The sequence below is a fragment of the Narcine bancroftii genome, chromosome 13 (assembly GCF_036971445.1).
Source record: "Narcine bancroftii isolate sNarBan1 chromosome 13, sNarBan1.hap1, whole genome shotgun sequence".
In the NCBI taxonomy this organism is placed as follows: domain Eukaryota; kingdom Metazoa; phylum Chordata; class Chondrichthyes; order Torpediniformes; family Narcinidae; genus Narcine; species Narcine bancroftii.
The window spans coordinates 15292493-15314679 of record NC_091481.1 but is presented as its reverse complement, the minus strand read 5'-3'; the positions used below and the strand labels follow the sequence as shown (position 1 = coordinate 15314679).

General features: G+C 38.9%; 2 protein-coding genes across 9 annotated transcripts in view; one reads left to right on the top strand and one right to left on the bottom strand.

Moving 5' to 3' along the window:
* orc5 (origin recognition complex, subunit 5) overlaps positions 1 to 5955 on the bottom strand; it is a 65321-nt gene extending 59366 nt beyond the window's left edge. For 2 of the 7 annotated variants that reach the window (XM_069907567.1, XM_069907568.1), the window contains exons 1-4: positions 5762 to 5835; positions 4734 to 4865; positions 3816 to 3908; positions 756 to 959 (exon numbers count right to left, since the gene is read on the bottom strand). In XM_069907567.1, coding sequence (XP_069763668.1) covers positions 756 to 959; positions 3816 to 3908; positions 4734 to 4865; positions 5762 to 5812 — 480 coding nt within the window. In that variant the 5' untranslated portion in view covers positions 5813 to 5835. Of the gene's footprint in view, positions 1 to 755; positions 960 to 3815; positions 3909 to 4733; positions 4866 to 5761; positions 5836 to 5858 lie in introns of those variants that run through there. The other 5 variants (XM_069907564.1, XM_069907566.1, XM_069907565.1 and 2 more) reach the window with 5 other exon arrangements.
* A 45-nt stretch (positions 5956 to 6000) lies between these two features.
* Positions 6001 to 22187, top strand: part of lhfpl3 (LHFPL tetraspan subfamily member 3) — an 83993-nt gene continuing 67806 nt past the window's right edge. For both annotated transcript variants that reach the window (XM_069908312.1, XM_069908311.1), the window contains exons 1-3: positions 6001 to 6262; positions 16924 to 17075; positions 17172 to 18014. In XM_069908312.1, coding sequence (XP_069764413.1) covers positions 17612 to 18014 — 403 coding nt within the window. In that variant the 5' untranslated portion in view covers positions 6001 to 6262; positions 16924 to 17075; positions 17172 to 17611. The remainder of the gene's footprint in view (positions 6263 to 16923; positions 17076 to 17171; positions 18015 to 22187) is intronic.

Below are 22187 nucleotides of genomic sequence, written 5' to 3'. Positions count from 1 at the left end.
CGAAACACATACTGAATGTGGTCAGCAGTGATGACTTGTAATCAAGTTTGATTTGCCAGAAGAAATTCTTTGCATCCAAAACTGAAAAAACAGTTGCATCGGCCATCTGTGTGGTAACTTCCTCGACAGTACACATTCAATGGCTTGGTCATTTTAAAGCTGTATTGAGGTCTCTCGGATCGATGCAGATCTGGATCTCCTGCCAGTCTTTTTTCTTAGTAGACACCATGGAGGACATCCTCTCGGTGGGCTCAAAGACTGGGGTAATCACACCCACGCCCTGCATCCTGTCCAGCTTGGCCTTAACCCTGTTCTTCATTACTATCATTGGTATATTGTTATATGGCATGCCGGACAAATCACTGGCCTCACTTCTGGGTCGAGCTGCGTGGAATAGGTCACTGACAGTTTTACCGGATCACTTTTCATGTTCTACTGCTCTATCAAGAGCTCCCCTCTTAATTATTTGCTCTACAAATTTGTTTCCTTGAAGAAAACCTATTATATTTGACTTTGACGAACCATCAGTAACAAAAATATTAAATCCACTGAGCATTACCAACATTTTCTGCTACTTTTTCACATTTCCAGCATCCTCTGTATATTCTTTTTGACTACATATTTTCCACAAGCGGCAGCCTCTAGGCTCATTGAATTGATCTAAATTACTTGATATATCCTGAACCCCCCTACTCTTCCATCACAACCTTAACTAACAAGTTTTAAAAATGTAGTGTCAATTCAAAACCACTTACAATGTAGACGGTTTGATTGAGCAGATTCTGTTCACGGACCACTTGCTTAAATAGTAGAACAAATTCGTTGAAAGCATTACACTGCAAATATGATGAGTGTTCATTCTCAGAGGAGAGACAATCACCCTGCATTTGGTTAAGTATCTGTTCAAAAAGCATTTCTGAGGAAAAGCATTCCACACAGTTCACAATTACATGGGAAAGCTGCAATGAGTTAAAAAAAATAGTATTAGTCACAATATTAGCAAAATGTATAAAGCCACAAATGCGCCTGATACATTTTCAGAGGACAGCACAATATGTTTCAACAAGGTTAAAAACTTAAAGCCTGAATATGCCTTTCTTGACTGGATTAAGGGAAAATACTGAGCCTGTAGTATCAAGTTTCCTGGTCCCGAGGTCATTACAAAATCAAGACACAGAAGGTAAGCAAACAATACAAAAAAAATCACAGAGGTGACATTTATCAGGATCTCTTCCTCTGTTGAAAAGATTTGTACATACTGCCACCTATGTTCCTACATTTACCCATCAGAAGACAATCTGCATAGACAAGAAAAAGAATATGGAGATACCAAATGGTTTTTATATTCATGGAGCAAAAGCAGATGAAATCCCATATATGGCTACATATTTGATATCTGACAATATTTGGTGTCTTAATTCTTTGGTACTGGTTCTCAGTTTCCAGAATTTAAAAAAAAAAACAGATGTTTTCTCTTAAGCATTTTGGTATTTTTTATTTTGAGATCAATAAAATTTCAATAATTCACTTTCCTACTAAAGAAAAACAACTGTTAACTGGAATTCAAGCAAGTCAGTCTCAAGCACCATTTAAAAAAAAAAAGTGGAAAATAAATAGGTAAAAAATATGCAAGGTTCAAATTAGCGTGCCTTGTCATTAGTTTGCCAATCAAGCAACATGCAGTCTCAAGCGACCAGAAGATTCACTTATCCTGCATCTACCAATCCCCATAGGCTCTGGATACCTGGAATTTTAAGGTATTTTGAAATTTCACTAGCTCTGCATCTAGCTCACAGATGTTTTCTGTACTCCAGTGAAACCTACATGAGCCCTAATCCCAGAATCATGATTAAACTTTCAAAAGGGAATATACATTGCAATATCAGTGGATATGACTGAACATTATTGCTTTGAGTGCCAAATGAAATACATGCATTCATGTTCTATTGATTCAATTTTGAAACCAAATATTTTGCAGAATTGATGTCTAATCATTTTTTATGTGATAATTTTTTATTTTAAAACAGAATCTCTGAAAATTTACTTCTACTTGCAGCAATACTAAAAATCTCAGCCAGAATTACAAGGATTACAAAATGAATTTTAATTTGATTTTTTTTAATTTTAAAAATAATAGTATAATAGCTTGATAGTTGGAAGTGGAGAGGAACGGAGGGATCCTTTTGTATATGCCTTTTGCAAGGCATGAAAGAAGTTGCATGTAGTACTTGTTTTTATTGAGAGTCAAAGGAAAATAAGGAAGCAAATGTATTCCGGTGTAATGACCAACCATAAAGATACAGTTGATCATTACACTACATTAATTGCCTCCTTAGGGAGTGCCATTAATTTGACAATGACTTGCTTTCACTGAGAAAATGGAAGGTGCCTGTGCATAATTTCTTTCAATGTAGGATAGATGATCCCACATCTGCTACTAGACTCGACAGAGTGAAATCTTAGTTCAAAGGCAACGAGAACCAAGACTTGATAATAAATTATCGAAAAAAAAGCCAAACAAACATGGAGAATCAGGAATTCATTCTGAGCCATTCAATGGCTTACTTATGTAATCACTCAATGCTTCTTGGAAAAGATGCTAGAATCTGAAACAAAACCAAAAATATGAAAAGATTCAGCCAAAATATAGGGAAAGGGAAACCAGTTAAACTCTGAGCAAGGGGCCCCCAAGCCATAACATTAACTGGCTTCTTTCCAGATGTGCTGCTGGACTAGTCAGGTTCTTCCAGTATTTCTGTTATTGAATCATTCTCTCTTTATTACTTTTAACAATATAAATGAGCAACTATGACTAGCAGACTCTTCTATCATCAAAGCCTGTCAAATGTTGCAAGAATTTTTTTTAAAAATCAAGTCATACCACCCAACATAATTTTGACTTTAATCACAACTGGAGTATTGTAAGTAGTTCTAGTCACCAAGAATAACGGCTTTTCGAGGAGAGCAGCATTCACTTACCAGAATAATACCTGACTTGAATAATTATACTATAAAAGAATGTTTAAGGGGACTTTCTTCTTCTCAAACGACATTAACCTGGAACCACTACCACCAAGTTCCCCTCCAATCACACAATATGCTAACCTGAAAAACACTGGCATTCCTTCATTGGTGTTCTGGAATTTTCAACCGAACAAAACTGAAAAGCACCTTCTCAAGAATTATTACAGTTGTAATGTTTTAAAAAAAGTATGTGAAAACTTCAGGAAATTATGGAGATTCATAAGATTGACTGAGAAATTATTTTGTTGGATGGAAAACTACAACTGGGAGAAAAGTACAACAATTCAGATTTAAGAAATTATGTAAACATACATAGGAAGTTTGAAATTCTCTTCCACATTTGACAATTTATACTAGGTTAAAAGTTAACTTCAAATCAATAAGATTTTTGTTAACCCAAGATATAGAGGAACATGGAGCTAACTGGTCTCAGAGTAGCCAAGATCTCAGCAATGGCCTGAAAAGGCTAAGAGTCCTAAAGACCTGCTCCTGTTCCAATATTTCACACAGCCTCATAAGACAAACATCTCATTTTTGTATCTCTTTTACCTTTTTGTTCTTCAAAGAGTCAAACTATCATTGTGGACAAATGATAACCTAAAACATTGCTTCTTTCTTTAACTTGATATTTTGCAGAGAACATCCCAAAATATTTTAATGGCAACAACATTCTTTTGTTGGAAACCCACATCATTGACATTATAAGACAATTTTTAAAAACTAGGCACTTCCTGCATTACTGAACTCAATAAAAAAACCCTTTACATCAAGTTGTTTTTTTTTAAATTTACCTTCAATGTCTTCAACAATGTTTCTATAACATAGGTTTTCCCTGTGGCAGTGTGCCCATACACAAAAATGGAAGGGTAGCTATAATGTTGAGGCTGGAATGATGAATAACATTGACAGAATTAAAGTACTTAACATATGTCTTTATTTCAATATATAGAAAACAAAATTTTAGTAATTATCAAGAAAGTAAACAAAATATCTACAAGAAACACAAAATGCTTTTACCCACAACAGACAAATCAATTATAATCATAGTTCAAGACTCTTGAAACGAGAGTTGCATCACTTTCAACCCAAAACCAACATGCAATATTCCAAAATACGAAAACCACAAAACAAATTTACAATTGAAGTGAGGATTAGATTGGAAGGATGAGGAAAGAAAATTTCCAATGTCAAATATAAAGTTGAAAGGTATAGATATATCTCGCATTTCCAATTGAATCTTAAGCACTTTGCATTAAATTTAGTGCTTTCTGACAGACAATGCTTATTGCAGTGTTAAATATACAACAAATAATTTGTTGTCTGTTATGAAATCCTTTTTATTCAGGCCTTGGTTAAAGAATTACATTATGGCTTGGACATGAAGGATTAAAAAATGTAATGAAAAGTTTAAAACAGAGAAAACCATCCCTCAAGACCTAATGAATGGATTGATAATGTTCAGACAACTTTCAAGGATGTTTTACCCTTTCAAAACAGGTAGTGACTCTTGGGCAACTTGGTGAAGATAAAGTTTCACTGATGAAAATAAAACTTTAAATTATAATAATATGTATAACTTGACAAGAAAAAAATATGAATAAAAGCACCCTGTAAATTACAGTATCTTGAATTCTTGATAAACTAATAATGTGAAATATAATAGAATGTTATACAAAGTAGCTGAATACTAGTTAATTTTTAAAAATTACCTCTCCAAATAATGAAAGCAGAGTAACAATCTGAGAGTCACGACAAATTAGTTTCTCTTTCAGCAAAGTGATTTTGTCTGTAGGATATCCAGCATAATCAAGTTCAGACATTTTAAAATGTCTAATGTCCTTCTATGGCACACAAAATAAACAATTAGCAAGTATAAAATTTAAAAACATTTAACATAATACATTTTGTCTGTATCTTACAGCTAATACTTCATTTGCCTGTAAAACTGATATTCAAAATAATTTTGAGGCAAATAAACAAGGAAACTTCCTTCCTTCCTCCCCTCCCTCACCCCTCCTCACACGCACTCCCTCCCTCACCCCTCCTCACACGCACTCCCTCCCTCACCCCTCCTCACACGCACTCCCTCCCTCACCCCTCCTCACACGCACTCCCTCCCTCACCCCTCCTCACACGCACTCCCTCCCTCACCCCTCCTCACACGCACTCCCTCCCTCACCCCTCCTCACACGCACTCCCTCCCTCACCCCTCCTCACACGCACTCCCTCCCTCACCCCTCCTCACACGCACTCCCTCCCTCACCCCTCCTCACACGCACTCCCTCCCTCACCCCTCCTCACACGCACTCCCTCCCTCACCCCTCCTCACACGCACTCCCTCCCTCACCCCTCCTCACACGCACTCCCTCCCTCACCCCTCCTCACACGCACTCCCTCCCTCACCCCTCCTCACACGCACTCCCTCCCTCACCCCTCCTCACACGCACTCCCTCCCTCACCCCTCCTCACACGCACTCCCTCCCTCACCCCTCCTCACACGCACTCCCTCCCTCACCCCTCCTCACACGCACTCCCTCCCTCACCCCTCCTCACACGCACTCCCTCCCTCACCCCTCCTCACACGCACTCCCTCCCTCACCCCTCCTCACACGCACTCCCTCCCTCACCCCTCCTCACGCACTCACTCCCTCCCTCACCCCTCCTCACGCACTCACTCCCTCCCTCACCCCTCCTCACGCACTCACTCCCTCCCTCACCCCTCCTCACACGCACTCACCCCCTCCCTCATCCATCCATTCATCACTCTCTTCCCTGTTTCTTTCCCCATCTCTCTCTCCGCCTCCGTTGCCGTCCCAACCCCATAGTCTTGGCACCTCCCCCTCTCCGTCCACCTCTTTCCCGAGATCTAACTGAATCACTCGCTTCCTTCTTTGGAGCGCCAATTTAGTTCTGCCTGTTGACCTTTCACCTCCTGGTCTGACTGCGCACGCGTAGAAGAGACTGAGCGAACGGCGGGCTGCAATTCGTCAACTCGTTTTCTCTCAGCTTTGAATGTTGGTGGGTTTCAATGTGTCCGCGATGTGAATCTGTCACAACGGGCACGATGATGGTTTCTCAACCTGATAAAGTTGCAAGTTCCCGCCACTTTCACCTGCGTTGGGGCAGGAAACCGTCGTGATGCTGAACTGAGTGATTTCCCGGACAATTGGATGTTAACCCAGTGCCCTGCAGCTTAAAGTCACTTTCTTAAAAGATGTCACACTATGTAGTTAACCTGGTAAGTTTCCAGGGAGCAGGTTTCCAGAGGCCTGATGAATTCAAGGAAAGGGGATAGCAGTGATTTTTTTCCAAAATCAGGGTTGTGTGTAATTTGGAAGAAACCTGTAGGAGGTCTGCTTCCTATGTGCTTTTTATCTAAAGGGAGTTTCTTTTTTTTGAGCCTGTGCCCTCTGGTCCAGGACTCTCCCATACTGGAAATACTCTCCACATTCACTCTATCCAACTTTCAATATTCGGTCTGTTTCAAGAGGAATTTCATTGAAACAAAAAACTCAAATAAGTTACAGGGAGGTGGATAGGATATTGGTCAATGCCATTTAATAACGCAGTTGACCAGACCTTCCATCTCATTACTATCAAGTTAGCACGGAAGTGAGGTCAGTGAGGATGATATGACATCTGGAGGAGTTGTGGATGTGCTGAAGGTTGTCATGTTACAAAAGGATATAGACAGGATGCAGAGTTGGGTGGAAAAGGGGCAGATGGAGTTAAATCCAGTTAAGTGTGAGGTGATGCATTTTGGAAGGTCAACGAGAAGGCTGAGTACAGGGTTAACGGTGGGTTACTTAGGAGTGTGGATGACAAGAGGGACCTTGGGGTCCAAATCCCTCAAGGTTGCCATGCAGATTGATAGGATAGTTAAAGCCTATGGGATGCTGGACTTCATTAATGGGGGATTGAGTTCAGGAGTATGGAGGTCATGTTGCAACTCTACAAATCTCTGGTGAGACCACACAGAGTATTGTGTTCATTTCTGGTCACCTCATTATTGGAAGAATACAGAAACTATGGAGAGGTGCAGAGCAGAGTTACCAGGATGTTAGCTGGATTGCAAAACAAGTCAAGAGTAGCAGAGCTGGGACTTTTCTCTTTGGAGCAAAGAAAGATGAGAGGAGACTTGAGGTCCACAAGATGATGAGAGGCATAGATCGGGTGGACTGCCAGCACCTTTTTCCCAAGGCAGGAATAGCAAACACCAGAGGACCTATGTACAAAGTGAAGGGAGGGAAGTTTAGGGGAGATATTAGGGGTAGATTTTTGGGTGTCTGGAATGTCTTTTGTACACAGTTGGTGGAGGCTGAAATGGGCATTTAAGAGACTCTTAATGGAAGAAAAATAGAGGGTTACAGGGTTGGGAGGGTTTTTTTAAGGAATGTATGGGTCAACACAACATTGAAGGCTGAAGGGCCTGTACTGCGCTGTAGTATTCTGTTTTTTAATTAATTTTTGTGAAAATACAAGTCTTTCTCTCATAGATAATGATGTGTACTTGATGCATGGGCATAATATAGAGGCATATAGGTGGCACAGTTTCTCATTTGCTTTGTAGATTAGTTCCATTACAGCAGAAACTAAAACAGAAAATGCTGAAAAATCTCAGTCAAGTGGAGTCAAAAGCTTTGAGTTAGCAACCCTTTGTCAGAACTGGGAAAGAGGTGCAAGTAGATTTTTAATAGAGGGATGTTGGGAAGGGATGTATGGATTAAGAGAATGTCTGTGATAGGATGAGTTGAGATGGCTTAATCGGGACAGCCGTTGGCATGTTAAGATACTAGGCCTGTATAATTCCTTGTGAATGTAAATTGGAAGGAGTTAGATGGTAGACTAGATTAAGATTCTGAGGGTTTTGGGGAAAAAAAAGTAGTAAAATATTGAAAAAACTAACCAGGTCCGTGGAAAGAAAAACTTAATATTTTGGACAAAGACTTTGATAAAGAGTCCCATCACGATACTTGTTGGAACATTATAACAGGAAAGATTGATAAGTCAGTAATGGATATTGTTTATGATAAACTGTCAGGATTATTTTACAGTCACCACATGATCTAACCATCTTGTCAGTCTGGGTTGATACATAATTATTTTGAGCATTTAAATTCCTTTCTTCTCCAGGTTGTCAAATTCTTCTACATGACTTTAAGTATTGTAGGACTTATTACATATTCCCCTCTCTGCCTTCTGCAGGGACCGCTCCCTGTATGACTCCCTTGACTTTGTCCACTTCTCCCTCTCCACTAATTTTTCCCTTGGCATCTACCCCTGTGACTGCAGGAGATGCTCCACTTGCACCCACACTATCTTTCTCACCACCATTCGGGGCCCCAAACAGTCCATCCAAGTGAAGCAACATTTCACTTGTGAATCTATGGGGGTCATCTACTACATCAAATGTTCCTGTTATGATCTCCTCTACGTGAAGGGATTTGGTGCAGTCTGGGAGAATGCTTTGATGAGCACCTTGGCTCTGTCACTGTAAGAGTATGGATTTCCCAGTGGCCACCCATTTCAATTCCCCATGCCATTCCCTTGGTGACATGTCTGTCCATGATCCCCTGCCGGTCTGAGACCATCCACAAATTAAAACATCACCTCATGTTCTGTCTGGGCACCCTGCAACTGGATGGCATTAACATTCTCTGGTTTCCGTTGAACCCCTCCCCCACTTCTTCCCTATCTCTGGCACAGAGCCAAAATCAATTCTCACCTTTCCTCTTATCATATCCAATTAACACCTATTGGTTGTTAGGTCTGGACTCCTCCTCCTCCTCCCATTCTTCCCCTTAATCTTTTGTCTGCTTTTTACTTTTACCTTGAAGAAGGACTTGGGTACGAAACATCGGAAATATATATTTGCGTCCTATGGACACTGTGAGACTGGCTGTTCCTCCAGCATTTCTGAGTGTTTTTACTTATCACATACTAGTTTGCTATTTATCAGATGTATCTCAGTGTTACCACTATAAATGACCTTCAAACATGTTAAATAGCATAGTATGATGAGAGTAGCTGTGGATGTCATGGGTGAACCAGGCTGGCATCTCAAAGTCTTTGACTATTGCAAGTACTCTGTGAGTCAATAAACTCGCAGACAGGCATGCAGGAAGCGTAATCAATCATCAATATAGCTATCTGAATAATCAGGGTATCAAGGGTTATTGGGAGAAGGCAGGGAGTGGGGCTCAGTGGGAGATTGGATTAGTTTATGATAGAATAGCAGGACAGACTCAATGTGTCAAATAGCCTACTTCTGCTCCTATATCTTATGGTCTTAATAGTATTTACAGTATCTGCATGAACACTATATGCATTTCTTCAAATAATCTTTGGTACCTTAGCCAATCATTGCATAGCAATCTCAGTCACACTGCACTTTATTTAAGCCTTTTCTAATTCTAATTGTTGCATTTTATTTGACCTCCCTGGATTTTGTCTTGAAACATTTTGATGTAGGTTATGGCTCTTATTCCATCTATTTGTCTCTATTCTGTTTGTCTCTATTCCCATTGGTCTATCTATATTTGTTTCTGCTGACTAAAAATTGATCATGAAATCTCATGCTTCCTGTAATAGATGCTGTACAACTCTGAGTTAATATCAATCCTATCATCGGTTCTCTCTATATTTTCCGGTTTGACAAATTTCCTGTCTGTGACATTGCTAACGTAGTTCTGGTTAAGTGTCATTGATATGTTACCAATCTTCCAAGATAATTAAAATATTGTCTTCAAGGAATTGATTTTTGTTGAGTCGCTTTCAATGCATTTGAAATAATAATTTCATAGCATTGTGATGTGGACTATGTTTCACGAGTAGAATTTGGTTTGTTGACTTCTGACTAAATGATATACAATGCCATTTCCATCAAGCTTGCAGTTAAACATCAGGTTCTTTGTCCTGAACAATTTGCTCTAAATATTGTTGTCATTTAAACCACAGGAGAATCTATCCTGCACATTTTACAAATTAATTGAAGTTGGATAAATCTTTGAATCATCAAAGTATTTATTGACTGTTTATCCCATTCTTTGATCCCTCATGCCAAACATATAACACTCTCCTATTCCAAATATCCATGGATTGGAGGCCATTCAATCGACGTAATCCATTTTCTGCACTACTTCAGTGTATGAAACATCGAACAGATGATGCATGAAATAGGTTTTAGATCCATTCTCTATCAACTTGCTTGCCTAATCCTATCAGTTTTCATGCCCATATCTTTTCACAATAATCCTCAACTTCAACAGTATTATTTGCAGTTTGCAACATTTCCAATCTCTTATATTGTGAAAGACTCAAGCTTAGATATTTTGTACTGTTTCCCACCTAAACATTGATACTCCAACATTCAAGACCTCTCTGGACTATGTTCATTTATTCTATATTTAATTATCCTCGATTTTCTCTGGTTATTGCCATCTCTCTTACAGTTATACTGATGATAGATTACGCTTCCTGCATGCCTGTCTGCGAGTTTATTGACTCACAGAGTATTTGCAATAGTCAAAGACTTTGAGATGCCAGCCTGGTTCACTTTGCTGTTTTTCAAATCCAAGCAGTTTCTTCAGAGAACTTCAATATATGCCTTTATTTTGTCCAGTCTCAATGTGCTTTGTTTTCTGTTTGTAACTGTCCTCATTCATAGCAGCGCTTGGCCAATGAACTGTTTCTCTCTTGAGTACTAAATTAAATAAACTCTGGGAAACTCTAGGATTTCAGAATAGATGGTAGCTCTTTGTTGAATTCTAACAATTGCTGCTGCCCGTGAACATATTGCACCAATAATTTATGTCTTCACATCACATGCACAAGGCATGAATTTACAATTTTAAATGAAGATAAATTACAGGTAGAACGTGAGCCACAGGGAAAATGTAAAGAGTCATGTGGTAAGAAGATGAGCACAAAGTTCGCACAATGCCATTGCAGTTCCAGCAACCTAAGTTTAAATCCATCACTGTCGGTAAAGAGTTTGTATGTTCAATTCATGTCCACTTAGGTTTCCTCCAACAATCCAACAACCTACTAGGTGATTAGGTCACATGGGTGTATTTGAGTGGCACAACTCGTGAGCCAGAAGGGCCTGTTACTGAGCCGTATCCCTGAATTAAATTATTTATGCATTTGTGTGCCTTTTTAAATGGTAAGGAAACAGTGATTGTTCATGGATGGTATGAATTTGAATAAGGCCATAAGGGATGGGAGCAGAATTAGGACATTTGGCTCATCAAGTCTGCTCCGCCATTCGAATCATGGCTAACATATTCTTCCTTTCAACCCCAACATTCTGCCTTCTCCCCAAAATGTTTGATGCCCTTACTAATGAAGAAACCAATATCCTTATTTGAATAAAGAGGGTTCAGAGAAGATTTAAGAGAATGATTCCAGAAATGAAAGGATTAGCATATGAGGAACACTTGTCGGCTCTTGGACAGAACTCGTTGGAATACAGAAGGATGGTGGGGGGGTACCTCATAGAAAGGTCTGGACAGAGTAATGTGGCAAGGTTGTTTCTCATGGTGGGAAGTCTAAGACAAGAGGCCACATCATCAGGATAAAAGGACGTCAGTATAAATCAGATGAGGAAACATTTCTTTAGTCAGAGGGTTGTGAGTCTATGGAACTTATTGCCACAGGCAAGAGAAAATCAGAGAAAATCGAGGACAAAAGAGGTCATTTGGTATATTTAAGACAGAAATTGACATATATTTGATTATCAGAGCATCATGGGTTATGGAGAGATGGCTAGAGTGGGGCTGAGTGGGAGGATGGATGGATCACCTCATGATAGAATGACTGAGCAGACTCGATGAGGCTACTTCTGCTCCTATATCTTGTGAACCCTCTGCTTTAAACCTACTCAATGACTGGGCCTCCACAGCCATCTGTGGCAATGAATTCCACAGATTTACCTATGGCTGAAGAAATTCTTAACTCTGTTCTAGATATTCTTTTATTCTGAAGCTGCTCTCTGGTCCTAGACTCTCCCAAGACTGGAAAACTTTTCTTCACATCCACTCTATCTAACCCTTTCAATATTTTGTACGTGTTAATGAGATTTCCCCCCACCCCCCCCACCCCCTGCCCTCATCCTTCAAAACTCTGGTGAGTTTAGGCCCAGACCCTTCAAACGCTCCTCATATGCTAACCCTTACATCCCTGGAATCTTTCTTGCAAACCTCCCTGCGACACCATATCTTTCCTTAGATGTGGGAACAAAAACTGCTTACAATGCTTCAAATGGGTCTGACCAATTTTCTGCCTTCTCCCCAAAATGTTTGATGCCCTTACTAATCAAGAAACCAACATCCTTATTTAAGTAAAGAGGGTTCAGAGAAGATTTGTTTTATTAAGCCTCGGCATTACATCTTTGCTTTTGCATTCTATTCCTCTCAAAATGAATGCCAACTTTGCATTTGCCTTCCTTACCACTGACTTAGCCTGAAAGTTAATGTTTCAGATATCCTGCACTATGACTCCCAAGCCCCTTTAGAACTCTGTTTTCTGTATTTTCTCCCCATTTCAAGAATAATCCATACCTTTATTTCTTCCATCAAAGTACTTGGCCACACACTTCCCTACACTGTATTCCATCTGCAAATTCTTTGCCCATTTCCCCAAACTGTCTAAGTCCCTCTGCAGATTCCCAACTTCCTCAACACTACCTGTCCCTCCATCTATCTTTGTATCATCCAAAACTTCACCACAAAGCCATCAATTCTGTCATCTAAATCATTAACAAATAATTTGAAAGTAGTGGACCCAACACTGACCTTCAGCCAGAAAAGGTCCCCTTTATTCCCACTCTTATCTTCTGGAAATCAGCCAATCTTCTGTACACGCCAGTACCTTTCCCATCCTATTTAGCAGTTGTACGTGTAGCCTTGTTAGAGACCATCTGAAAATCCAAATAAGTAATATCCACTGACTCTCCAGTGTGTTGTCCTTGTTACTTTCTCAAAGAATTCCAACAGATTTGTCAAGCAAGATCTCTCCTGAAGGAAGCCATGCTGACTTTGGACTATTTTACCATATGCTTGCATATGGTAAACTTCATCTTTAATAATGAACCTCAGAATCGACCTGTGAAGTCAGGCTAACCAGCTATAGTTTTCTGTCTTTTACCTCTATCCATATAACAATTACAGTCCAGAAACAGGCCATCTCAGCCCCTCTCAGTCTGTATCCCTTCTTAAAGATTTCAGATTTATTGTCAGAGTACATACATGACATCCCATACAGCCCTGAGATTCTCTTTTCTGTGGGCAAGGCAGAAATACCACTTATTGGTACTTGTACTCAACATATAAAGAAATGTAAACAAACTGTATGCAATACAGAGAGAAAAAAAACACCAATAAACTGCAAAGTAAGAGTCAGAACCACTTTCCACCAGACCTCTGTAGAAATTTGCCAGGGTTTCCGATGTCATACTAAGCCTCTGCAAATTCCTGAGGAAGTCGAGGCACTGACTTGCTTTCTTCACGTTGCCATTAGTGTATTGGGTCCAGGAAAGATCTTCGTAGATAGTGACTCCCTGGAACCTAAATTTGCTCTCCCTCTCTGATCCCCCAATGATCACTGAATCATACACTTCCGGTTTTCTCTTCCTGAAGTCAACAATCAGCTCCTTGATTTTGGTAACGTTGAGTGCAAGGTGGTTGTTGATGCACCCTTCAGCCAAATTTTCAATCTCCCTCCTGTCTGCTGACTCATCGGTCATTTTTATACAACCCACTACTGTGGTATCACAGTGAATTTACAGATGCTGTTGTACCGAGCCACACGGTCATAGGTGTATAGCGAGTAGAACAGGGAGCTTTGAATGCAGCCCTGTGGTGCTCTGGTACTGATGGAGATGTTCTCGAGGTGATCCAATTACACAGTGGGGTGTTGAGTCCCAGGGAGTGCTGATCAATTATGAGGGGAATATGGTGTTAAGTGTCAAACTGTTGTCTATAAAGAGCATCTTTGCTCTCCAGGTTTTGCAGGACTTTGGATAGAGCCAATGAGATGGCATCCACTGTAGACCTGTTGCGACGATAGATGAATTAGAACAGATCCATAAGAGCGGCAGAAAATATCACTGGGGTCTCCCTTCCCCCATCAACGTGATCTACTGGGATCATCGTCTGAAGAGGGCTCACAAAATTATTAAGGACCCCTGCCACCCTGCACATATCATCTTCCAGCTACTTCTGTCAGGAAATAGATACAGGAGTATCAGAGCCAGAACCACTAGGTTGAGAAACAGCTTCTTCCCATGGGCACTGAGACTGCTAAATGACTGATGAAATGCTCATACAATTCCTCCGAGATCTACTATTATTTAACAATATAAATTTACTTTATATATACTGCATATAAATTGCATGTAAATATGTATTCTGTCTATATATATATATATATATATATATATAAGTTTGCATGATTTTACACTGGTACCAAAGAACGCCGTTTCATCCAGTTGTACTTTGCAATTGTATGATAGTAATAACTTGAACTTAATGGAACCATTAAAGAAGCAATTTTATGGATGGGCTGTGTACTGGCAGCAGAACACAGTCAAATATTTTGAAATTCCAAGAGATCTTAGATCATTATTGCACCTAAATTGTTAATGCACAGCCTGACCTTGTGTATAAATTCACATATTGAAAATTAGTGGGATATGTGAAATAAAACATCCAGCAGTTTTCAGCCTTTCTTTTTCCACTTATCCATTGACTTTATTTCAGTTTTAAACAATGTTTTCCACAGCCCCAGATTTGAATTGCAACTTGAGTTTACAACAAAGGCTTTTTCACTTAAATATTACTGGCCACATCGTGTAGTCCCGAAGTTTTAGTTTTAGTGGAATCCAAGTGGGAACTACATCAGAGGTCCTTTGATTTCTCCTATTGCTCAGGCTGTTAAAGAATTTAAGGGTTTTGTTCCCTGCGATGAAAGTTTCCACTCTAAAGAGGAAATAGAAAAGGTCAATAGCACTTAAAAAGGTTGCTACATTTTTAAATCCATGAATAGAAAAAAAAAGAGAAAAAAATTTACTGGCCACATGTCGCAACCCAGTTTCAGCTCAGTTTTTGAAGGTGTCATTTGATGTCTTAAGTATTTCTTTTTTTAATATATGTTTTCCCAAACTTGAACTCAGTTATCAACATTATCAATGCCAATGTTAACAGTATCAGATGTGACTACAATTTACAGTTATCAATTCTATACAAGGTTTTCTGCAGAGTTCAAGCTCTTTCCATCACCCCACACACACACACTCAACATTTAACACTTAACATCTTTAGTATTTCTTTGCCATACTTTTTGACTCTTTGCCTCACATATTTATCCCACTTCTCTCCCTTTTACCTTCTGTCAGTGCTAAGCTAACATTGATATCTAAAATAACAATCTTATATGAGACCAAGAACCTAAATTTTACCACTGATGTTAGAAACATGATGCAGGGTGTTGATCCTCATCTTTTCTAATTCCTTCCCCCCCCCCCCCCCTCCTGATCTTCGACCTGCTGAGTTCCTCAAGTGGTTTGTTTTTTAAATTATTGAATGAAATGCAAGTTGTATGCACTCTAATTTGCTTTCTCTCTGTCAGTTCAATTAAATAAGCATGTGTAAAATTTCTGCTGTTCTATGGGAACCACTACTTATCCATGATAAATTAGCTTCCTTTGCCTTTTTAACCTTGTGAGACCTCTAAAAGAGAACAGTTTCCAAGGGATATGCAATTGCTGAGTAAGCATACAGAAAATATCTTAAAATCTTTGTGGAAATGTGGTAAAAATATAACTTGTTGTTGAGTCGTTTTCTTTAACATGTGTATCTTGCATATTACTTATACTGCACTTTGATCGATCTCACAATTTGTATCCTCTGGAAACTTGAGCACATAACAAAGCATTTTCACCAGTTTTCTAACTTTACAACAAGTTATTTTCATATAAGATATTTCTTCTGATTGATCAATATGCATTCACATTCTGGCAATGCCCCTTTAAAAAAAAATCATCCTTGTTTTCAAACTTCTTCATGACCTCATCTCTCCCTAATCCTCTAAACCTCTTATGATGTTTCAATTGCTTGAGTTCTCTGCAGTCCCCCATTTCTGGCCTCATGAATACCACAAGATTTATTTTGTCCATTATTGATGGTCATGCCTTGAGTTTCCTAAACTTTGAGATTCCCTATCCTCAATCTATCTGCTTGTCAATGCCTTTCTCCTTCACTTCACTCCTTAAAACTTTGCTCTTTGACATGCGATTGCAAAAATTGTTGAATAAATAATTGCTATTTAACATAGGAAAGAATCCATATCTCAAAATTGGAGGCCAATTTTAGCACTCATGCCTCAGTATTGAGTTCTGATCCCATTTCAATGATTTGACCACAAAACATGTAGATTAAAACCCCATAGTTGTAGTATCAGAGGTTGACCTTTGAATGAGATGTTAAATTAAGCCTCCAAGCTCGCTCTCTCTCTCTCTTTCTTTCTCTCTCTCTCTCTCACTCCCCCTCCCCCCTCTCTGATTAATATAATTAAACTCTTGGCACAATTTCAGAAAATTCCATAGGTCCTGGCCAATATTATTTTTCTCAAATCAGTAATTCCATGAGAATATTGCCATAATTACAATCAAATTGTTCTTTGCTTGACTATACTGTATACAAGTTAGTGGTTGCACTTCCCACATTACCAACAGCAACTACACATTTTATTGGCGATAGGGTGTTTTGGGAAGTTCGAAAACTTCATGTAATAATGTTCAATGTAAATACAATATGTTTTCTTTTTTAACTTTGGTGGAATGCATTGGTGTGTCTTGAGATTACCGATTAATGGATTAATACTTTTCTGTGTCTTTTTCAGGACCTGAAACACCATCAGGCATGGCATCGAAGGAATGTTCGAATGTAAGAAAAGAAGCATATACTAAAAACTGTCAATGAACATAGGAACTAGATTGGATCAAGGTTTAGAACTGCATTGGATAAGGGAATTGTGATCGATGAAGCTGTAACGTAAGTTCCCTGCACTGTTTATTATAATATGCCAGAAATGTGTATGTAATTACTATTTCAAAATCTTAAAATAGCCGGTGATCTTTTTAATTTTAGTTTGACAAGAACTACATATCCCAACATACAGCGCGCTTGGTAATTCGTGCTTGTGGGCTGTGGTGTTCGAGGGACCGTTTCACACTGTCCTTGGTGTCAGGGCTTTGCAGGTAGCAAGCCAGAGACTGTTGTCCACGCTCTAATAATTCTTCAGCACCGGAGCATGAACCGAGGAGCTACCAGAGTGAGGTATGCGTCGCTGATCCACGCACTTTGCACCCACACTGCATGCTCTGTGGGAAGGAAAGAAATCAGCGTGACGGAAAGAAAATCGGAATAAGAGGTTAAAATCACAGCCCGGAATCACAACTCCAGAATAAAGGAATAATGTCAGATTCGGAAAAAAATATCAGGCGAATTATTTTCTATCAGAAGGTGTTTTTTTGGTGAAGATTGACGATCATCTCTGCCGAGTTGGAGTAACGATTTGCAACAGCAGAATGTTGCCAGCTCAGGAGGCAGCTAAAATTTATCACACTAATTACGTGAGGAACTCAAGAGCGATCGGTGTTCTGTGGGCGATTTTCACCATTTGTTTTGCTATAGTGAATGTGGTGTGTTTCATCCAGCCTTATTGGATTGGGGATGGCGTGGACACCCCCCAAGCCGGTTACTTCGGGCTCTTCCATTACTGCATCGGGAACGGGCTCTCCCGGGAGCTGACCTGTCGCGGTAGCTTCACTGACTTCTCCTCCATTGCGTCCGGGGCTTTCAAAGCCGCCTCTTTCTTCATCGCCACGTCCATGGCGCTCATCATGGGTTGTATCGCCTGCTTCGTGCTCTTTTTCTTCTGTAATACGGCGACCGTTTACAAAATCTGCGGCTGGGTGCAACTTACATCTGGTGAGTGAACGCGCAGGGGAGTCGGCAATTAATTGTTCATTCCCCCAGTAAAGCATAGCATTGGACCATGCAAATATATTTTTTTCAAGGTGAATTCCTTGACAGAAATTACAGATCTCTGCAGTGATAACTTTCCTTTCGAAATAAATTCAATTTTGGCAGAACCGTGTTGATTACAGCCATGTATTTCGTCTATGGCCAAACTTTAACACAAAGTAACGGATATAAAGACAGTTGGGAGAAGAAATTGATGTAATGTAATCACATTAAAATAAGTGGGAAAAATAAAATGATGTTTTTCAGATCCTCGGTGCATTACAATGTATTTGACGATTCTGATAGCAACTGTTGTAACTATTTGAACAACTTAAAAGTGGAGATACATTATATCCAGTTTACACTCAATTCCTGGTGATTTGGGGGGGTGGGGGGGCGTGATCTTCACTCATGAAGTTTTCTTTCTTTGTTTGCAGCAGAAATAATGGAACTGGTTTATTTTTGAACTGATGATAATGCACATTTTTCTTCACTTGCATACTTTTTAAAATCGTGATAAAATTACAATTTTACCGAGAGTGACACTTTAATAGTAAGTTGCAAATCAACTGATAACAGCTTCAGCTTCGATCTTATCCATACGCATCTAAAAAACAGCTATAAAGATAAGAGTACCTTGTATTGATACAGGGAACTTTAGCATAGGAATTGATTAATGTCTTACAAATTACAAGTTTTCGAACTATTCACTTGTTAAAACATGAATTGGTTGGACATCCTTGCTCTGTGTATAAAATTTTGCATCTAATATATCATGTCACGTTCATTAGTGCAACTACCTTCTTCTAAAGAGTTGACATTTCAATATAAACATGCTTATTTCCAAATCCGTTCAGTAGATCTCTTAAATAATATATTGGGGGATGCAGGGGATTATTTTGCATTTTATTGAGGATTTTAAAAATAAAAATTTGGTGATTTAGCAGCTACTTTGTTATGAAGTCTCTATAATGGAGCTCTGGTTCCTTTTTCCATTGTGTTGAAAAAGTGAAAAGTAAACTACTGGAAATTTGTGTGCATGGCAAATAATTTATTAGACTTTCCAGCATCCTGCAATAGAGCATGAATCTAGTCATAAATCCACCATATTTAATTACACACAAAAAAATTGTTTTTATTTGTTTATTAACAAAACCGATTTATGGTGTTCAGCATGTGATAACATTGTTTTCTTTTAATATTCCAGGATATTTAGTGACTGAATCTTGCTATCTTGTTATGTAGGATCATTGCTATTTTACTGACAAATCACAACATCAAATGGGTGAAAAATAAAACCAGATGATAGGCATTTAAGAAAGTTCTTTTAGCAATTTAATATTTGGATTAAATCATTCTAATCTTATGATGGTCAATTTAACCAGAAAATAGTATGAGTAATACAAAAAAATACAAGAAGTATAATAAAATAATGGCATTTTATCACAAATTCAGCGATACTGGTGATTTGAAATGGACCTGTTTTATAAGTATTCAGTGAAAATGCAATTGGGCATGCCTCTTTGGTCAATATGGAGTAATAGAATCAGTTTGCTGAATTTTTTTTATCATATGATTTGTGGTGTTATATTTTGAAGAACCAAGGAATGACTGCATGATTCCACCATTCACTTATGCTGTTTACGGATATAATTTATAATGCAAAATATCCAATATGTTTGAAATCTGTAGCTATGTTAGATTACGATCAAAAAGAACATAGTAATTTTGGCAGAGTTCAATGATTAAGAGGAAAGTCTTTCAGTTCAATATCTCGCTAAAAATTAAAATAAAATAAATTTTGGAATTTTGAGCAGGAAAATGAAATTGAAGACAACCTTGATAATTGCATTTTGAAATTTAGTGGTGACATGTAATTTTAATATAAAGTTATTTGATATGCAGGCGTGTAGATAAATGATCTGTTAATATAATATAAGGAATTATACTTGGGATCCAAGATTTTTAGAACACAAAGTGGTTGTGACGTTGCAAGTTTTCTTGTATGTTTGTTCATTCTGCTGAAGGCACATGTTCTTCATTTAGCATTAAATACATGCTGAATATGAATAATTGTTGCTGTATATGTACCCTTACTATGTTGGGTCTCCTTAACAACCAGACTGTAATATCAGTCTTCTGTAACTCCCCCCCCCCCCACCCCTCAACTCTCATGAAGCCACTTGGTTTTGACACCAGATTATCACAAGCTATCACTGAGAATTCAGTGAGTCTTAATCTCCTATCATAGATCTGTAACTGTCTAAGGTGTGATATCTATTTTATGAAAAGATTTATTGTCAATTGTTCAGTATTCTGCAATGTACTGCTGACAATAAATGATTGCTTGGTTAAAAAATGGTTCGGAGGATCGTAAATGACTTACCTCATCATGGCATTGTGCATGAGTTATATTACTAATTTTGTTACTATGTTAACCAATATTGATTGTTGAAATTTGATTGATCAAAAGCAGTGACAGTTCAAGTTTATTGTCACTTGTATCAAGATGCAGTGATAGAACTTGTTTTGCCAGCAGTCCAGCTTGACATCGAATGCATAGTAAGACACAAATTGCAGTTACAGAGAATGATCTGTTGGTAGGAGTAATGAAAATATGAATTTACTATTGTAGGTTAATTCAGAAGTCTGATTACAGAAGAAAGATGACTATCCTTGAATCTCGTGGTGCATGAGGTCACTCTCGTGAATCTTCTTCCCAATGGGAAGGGGCTGGAGAGTATGTGGCCAGAATGGGATGTCTTTTGATCCTTTGGTTGCTTTTCCAAGGCAGCTGAAGGTCAGTGGAGGGGAGTGTTGGGAGGTATGTGTGATGGCTGAGCTGCATTCATAATCCTGTGCAGTTTCTTGCTGTATTGGGCGGAGTACATCCCATACCACACAGTGATGCACCCGACTGGATGCTTTGAATATTGTGTCAAAGTTATTGAGGGATGCAGGTGAGACTCTAAATTTCCTTAGGCTTCCTGAGAAAGTAGAGATGCTGGTGCACTTCCTTGGCCATTATGTTGACATGGTCAAGTTACTGGAAATGGTTACTCCGTGGAACTTAAAACAGTTTACCATCTTCACCATTGATGTAGACCAGGAAGCGCATTCTGCACCCCTCTGAGGGGTATAATCAGCTCCTTGGTCTTGCTGATGTTGAGGGAGAGTTTGTTGCCCTGGTATCAAGCCACTTATACCTTTTTCTCCCTTCTGTACTTAGACACGTTGTGGTTAGAGGTTTTGTCGTATTGTCTTCCATGAATTAATAGATGGAGCTGGAGAAATGTTTAGTCATACAGTCATTGATTGACAGGGAGCAGACAGATTGTTCTCTTTGGCATATAGTCCTCTGCACACTTACGGATGAAGTCAGTGATGATGGTGATGTAGTCGGTTAGGAGGGTGGCTGAGTCTTTGAACATGGACAGTCTAATGGCCAAAAGCAGTTGTGTGAGATGTTGTCTGTTTTCTCACTCAGACCAATGATGCATGATTTTTATAACATGTCTCAACTTCTATTTATAGGCAAATGGGAGTAGCACTGATTGGTAATCTGAGTGACCAGTGTACTTGTGTGGAACACAGCAGTAACTACTGAAAAAATAAAATACTCCTCGAAAAACACGCAAATTGATCATTTTCATAAATGTTCTTTCATCATTCACAACCTTTCAGTACTCTTCCAGAGCATTACTTTTCCAAAGCAATCTTCCTAGTGCAATAAAAATTTATGAAAATTATATGAGATGCAATATTTCTTCAGTAGGGAAAAAAAGATAAGATGCACTCAAAACTTCTGTAATGTTAATAGAAGGAAGGCCACAGTTGATGAAGAAGGAAAGCATTTTTGAAGGCATCTGAGTGGAATGTCTTTTCGTTAAAGTAAATGCAATGGAGACCAAGGAACCAGGAGAATGGGAGGCAGAAAATATGAGAAGAAGAATCAACAAGGTAGTTGTGGGAGAGTGTGGACTTGTAATAGATGTTTGCAATGAGCCTATTCATGGTGATACACAAAATATGATCCAGGAATGGAAGAGAAAAGTCAGCCATGTGAAGGTGAGAACAAGTGGACATTTGCAGCAGTTTTCTTTTGCTGTGAAGAATGACAGAAGACTTATTCAGAGA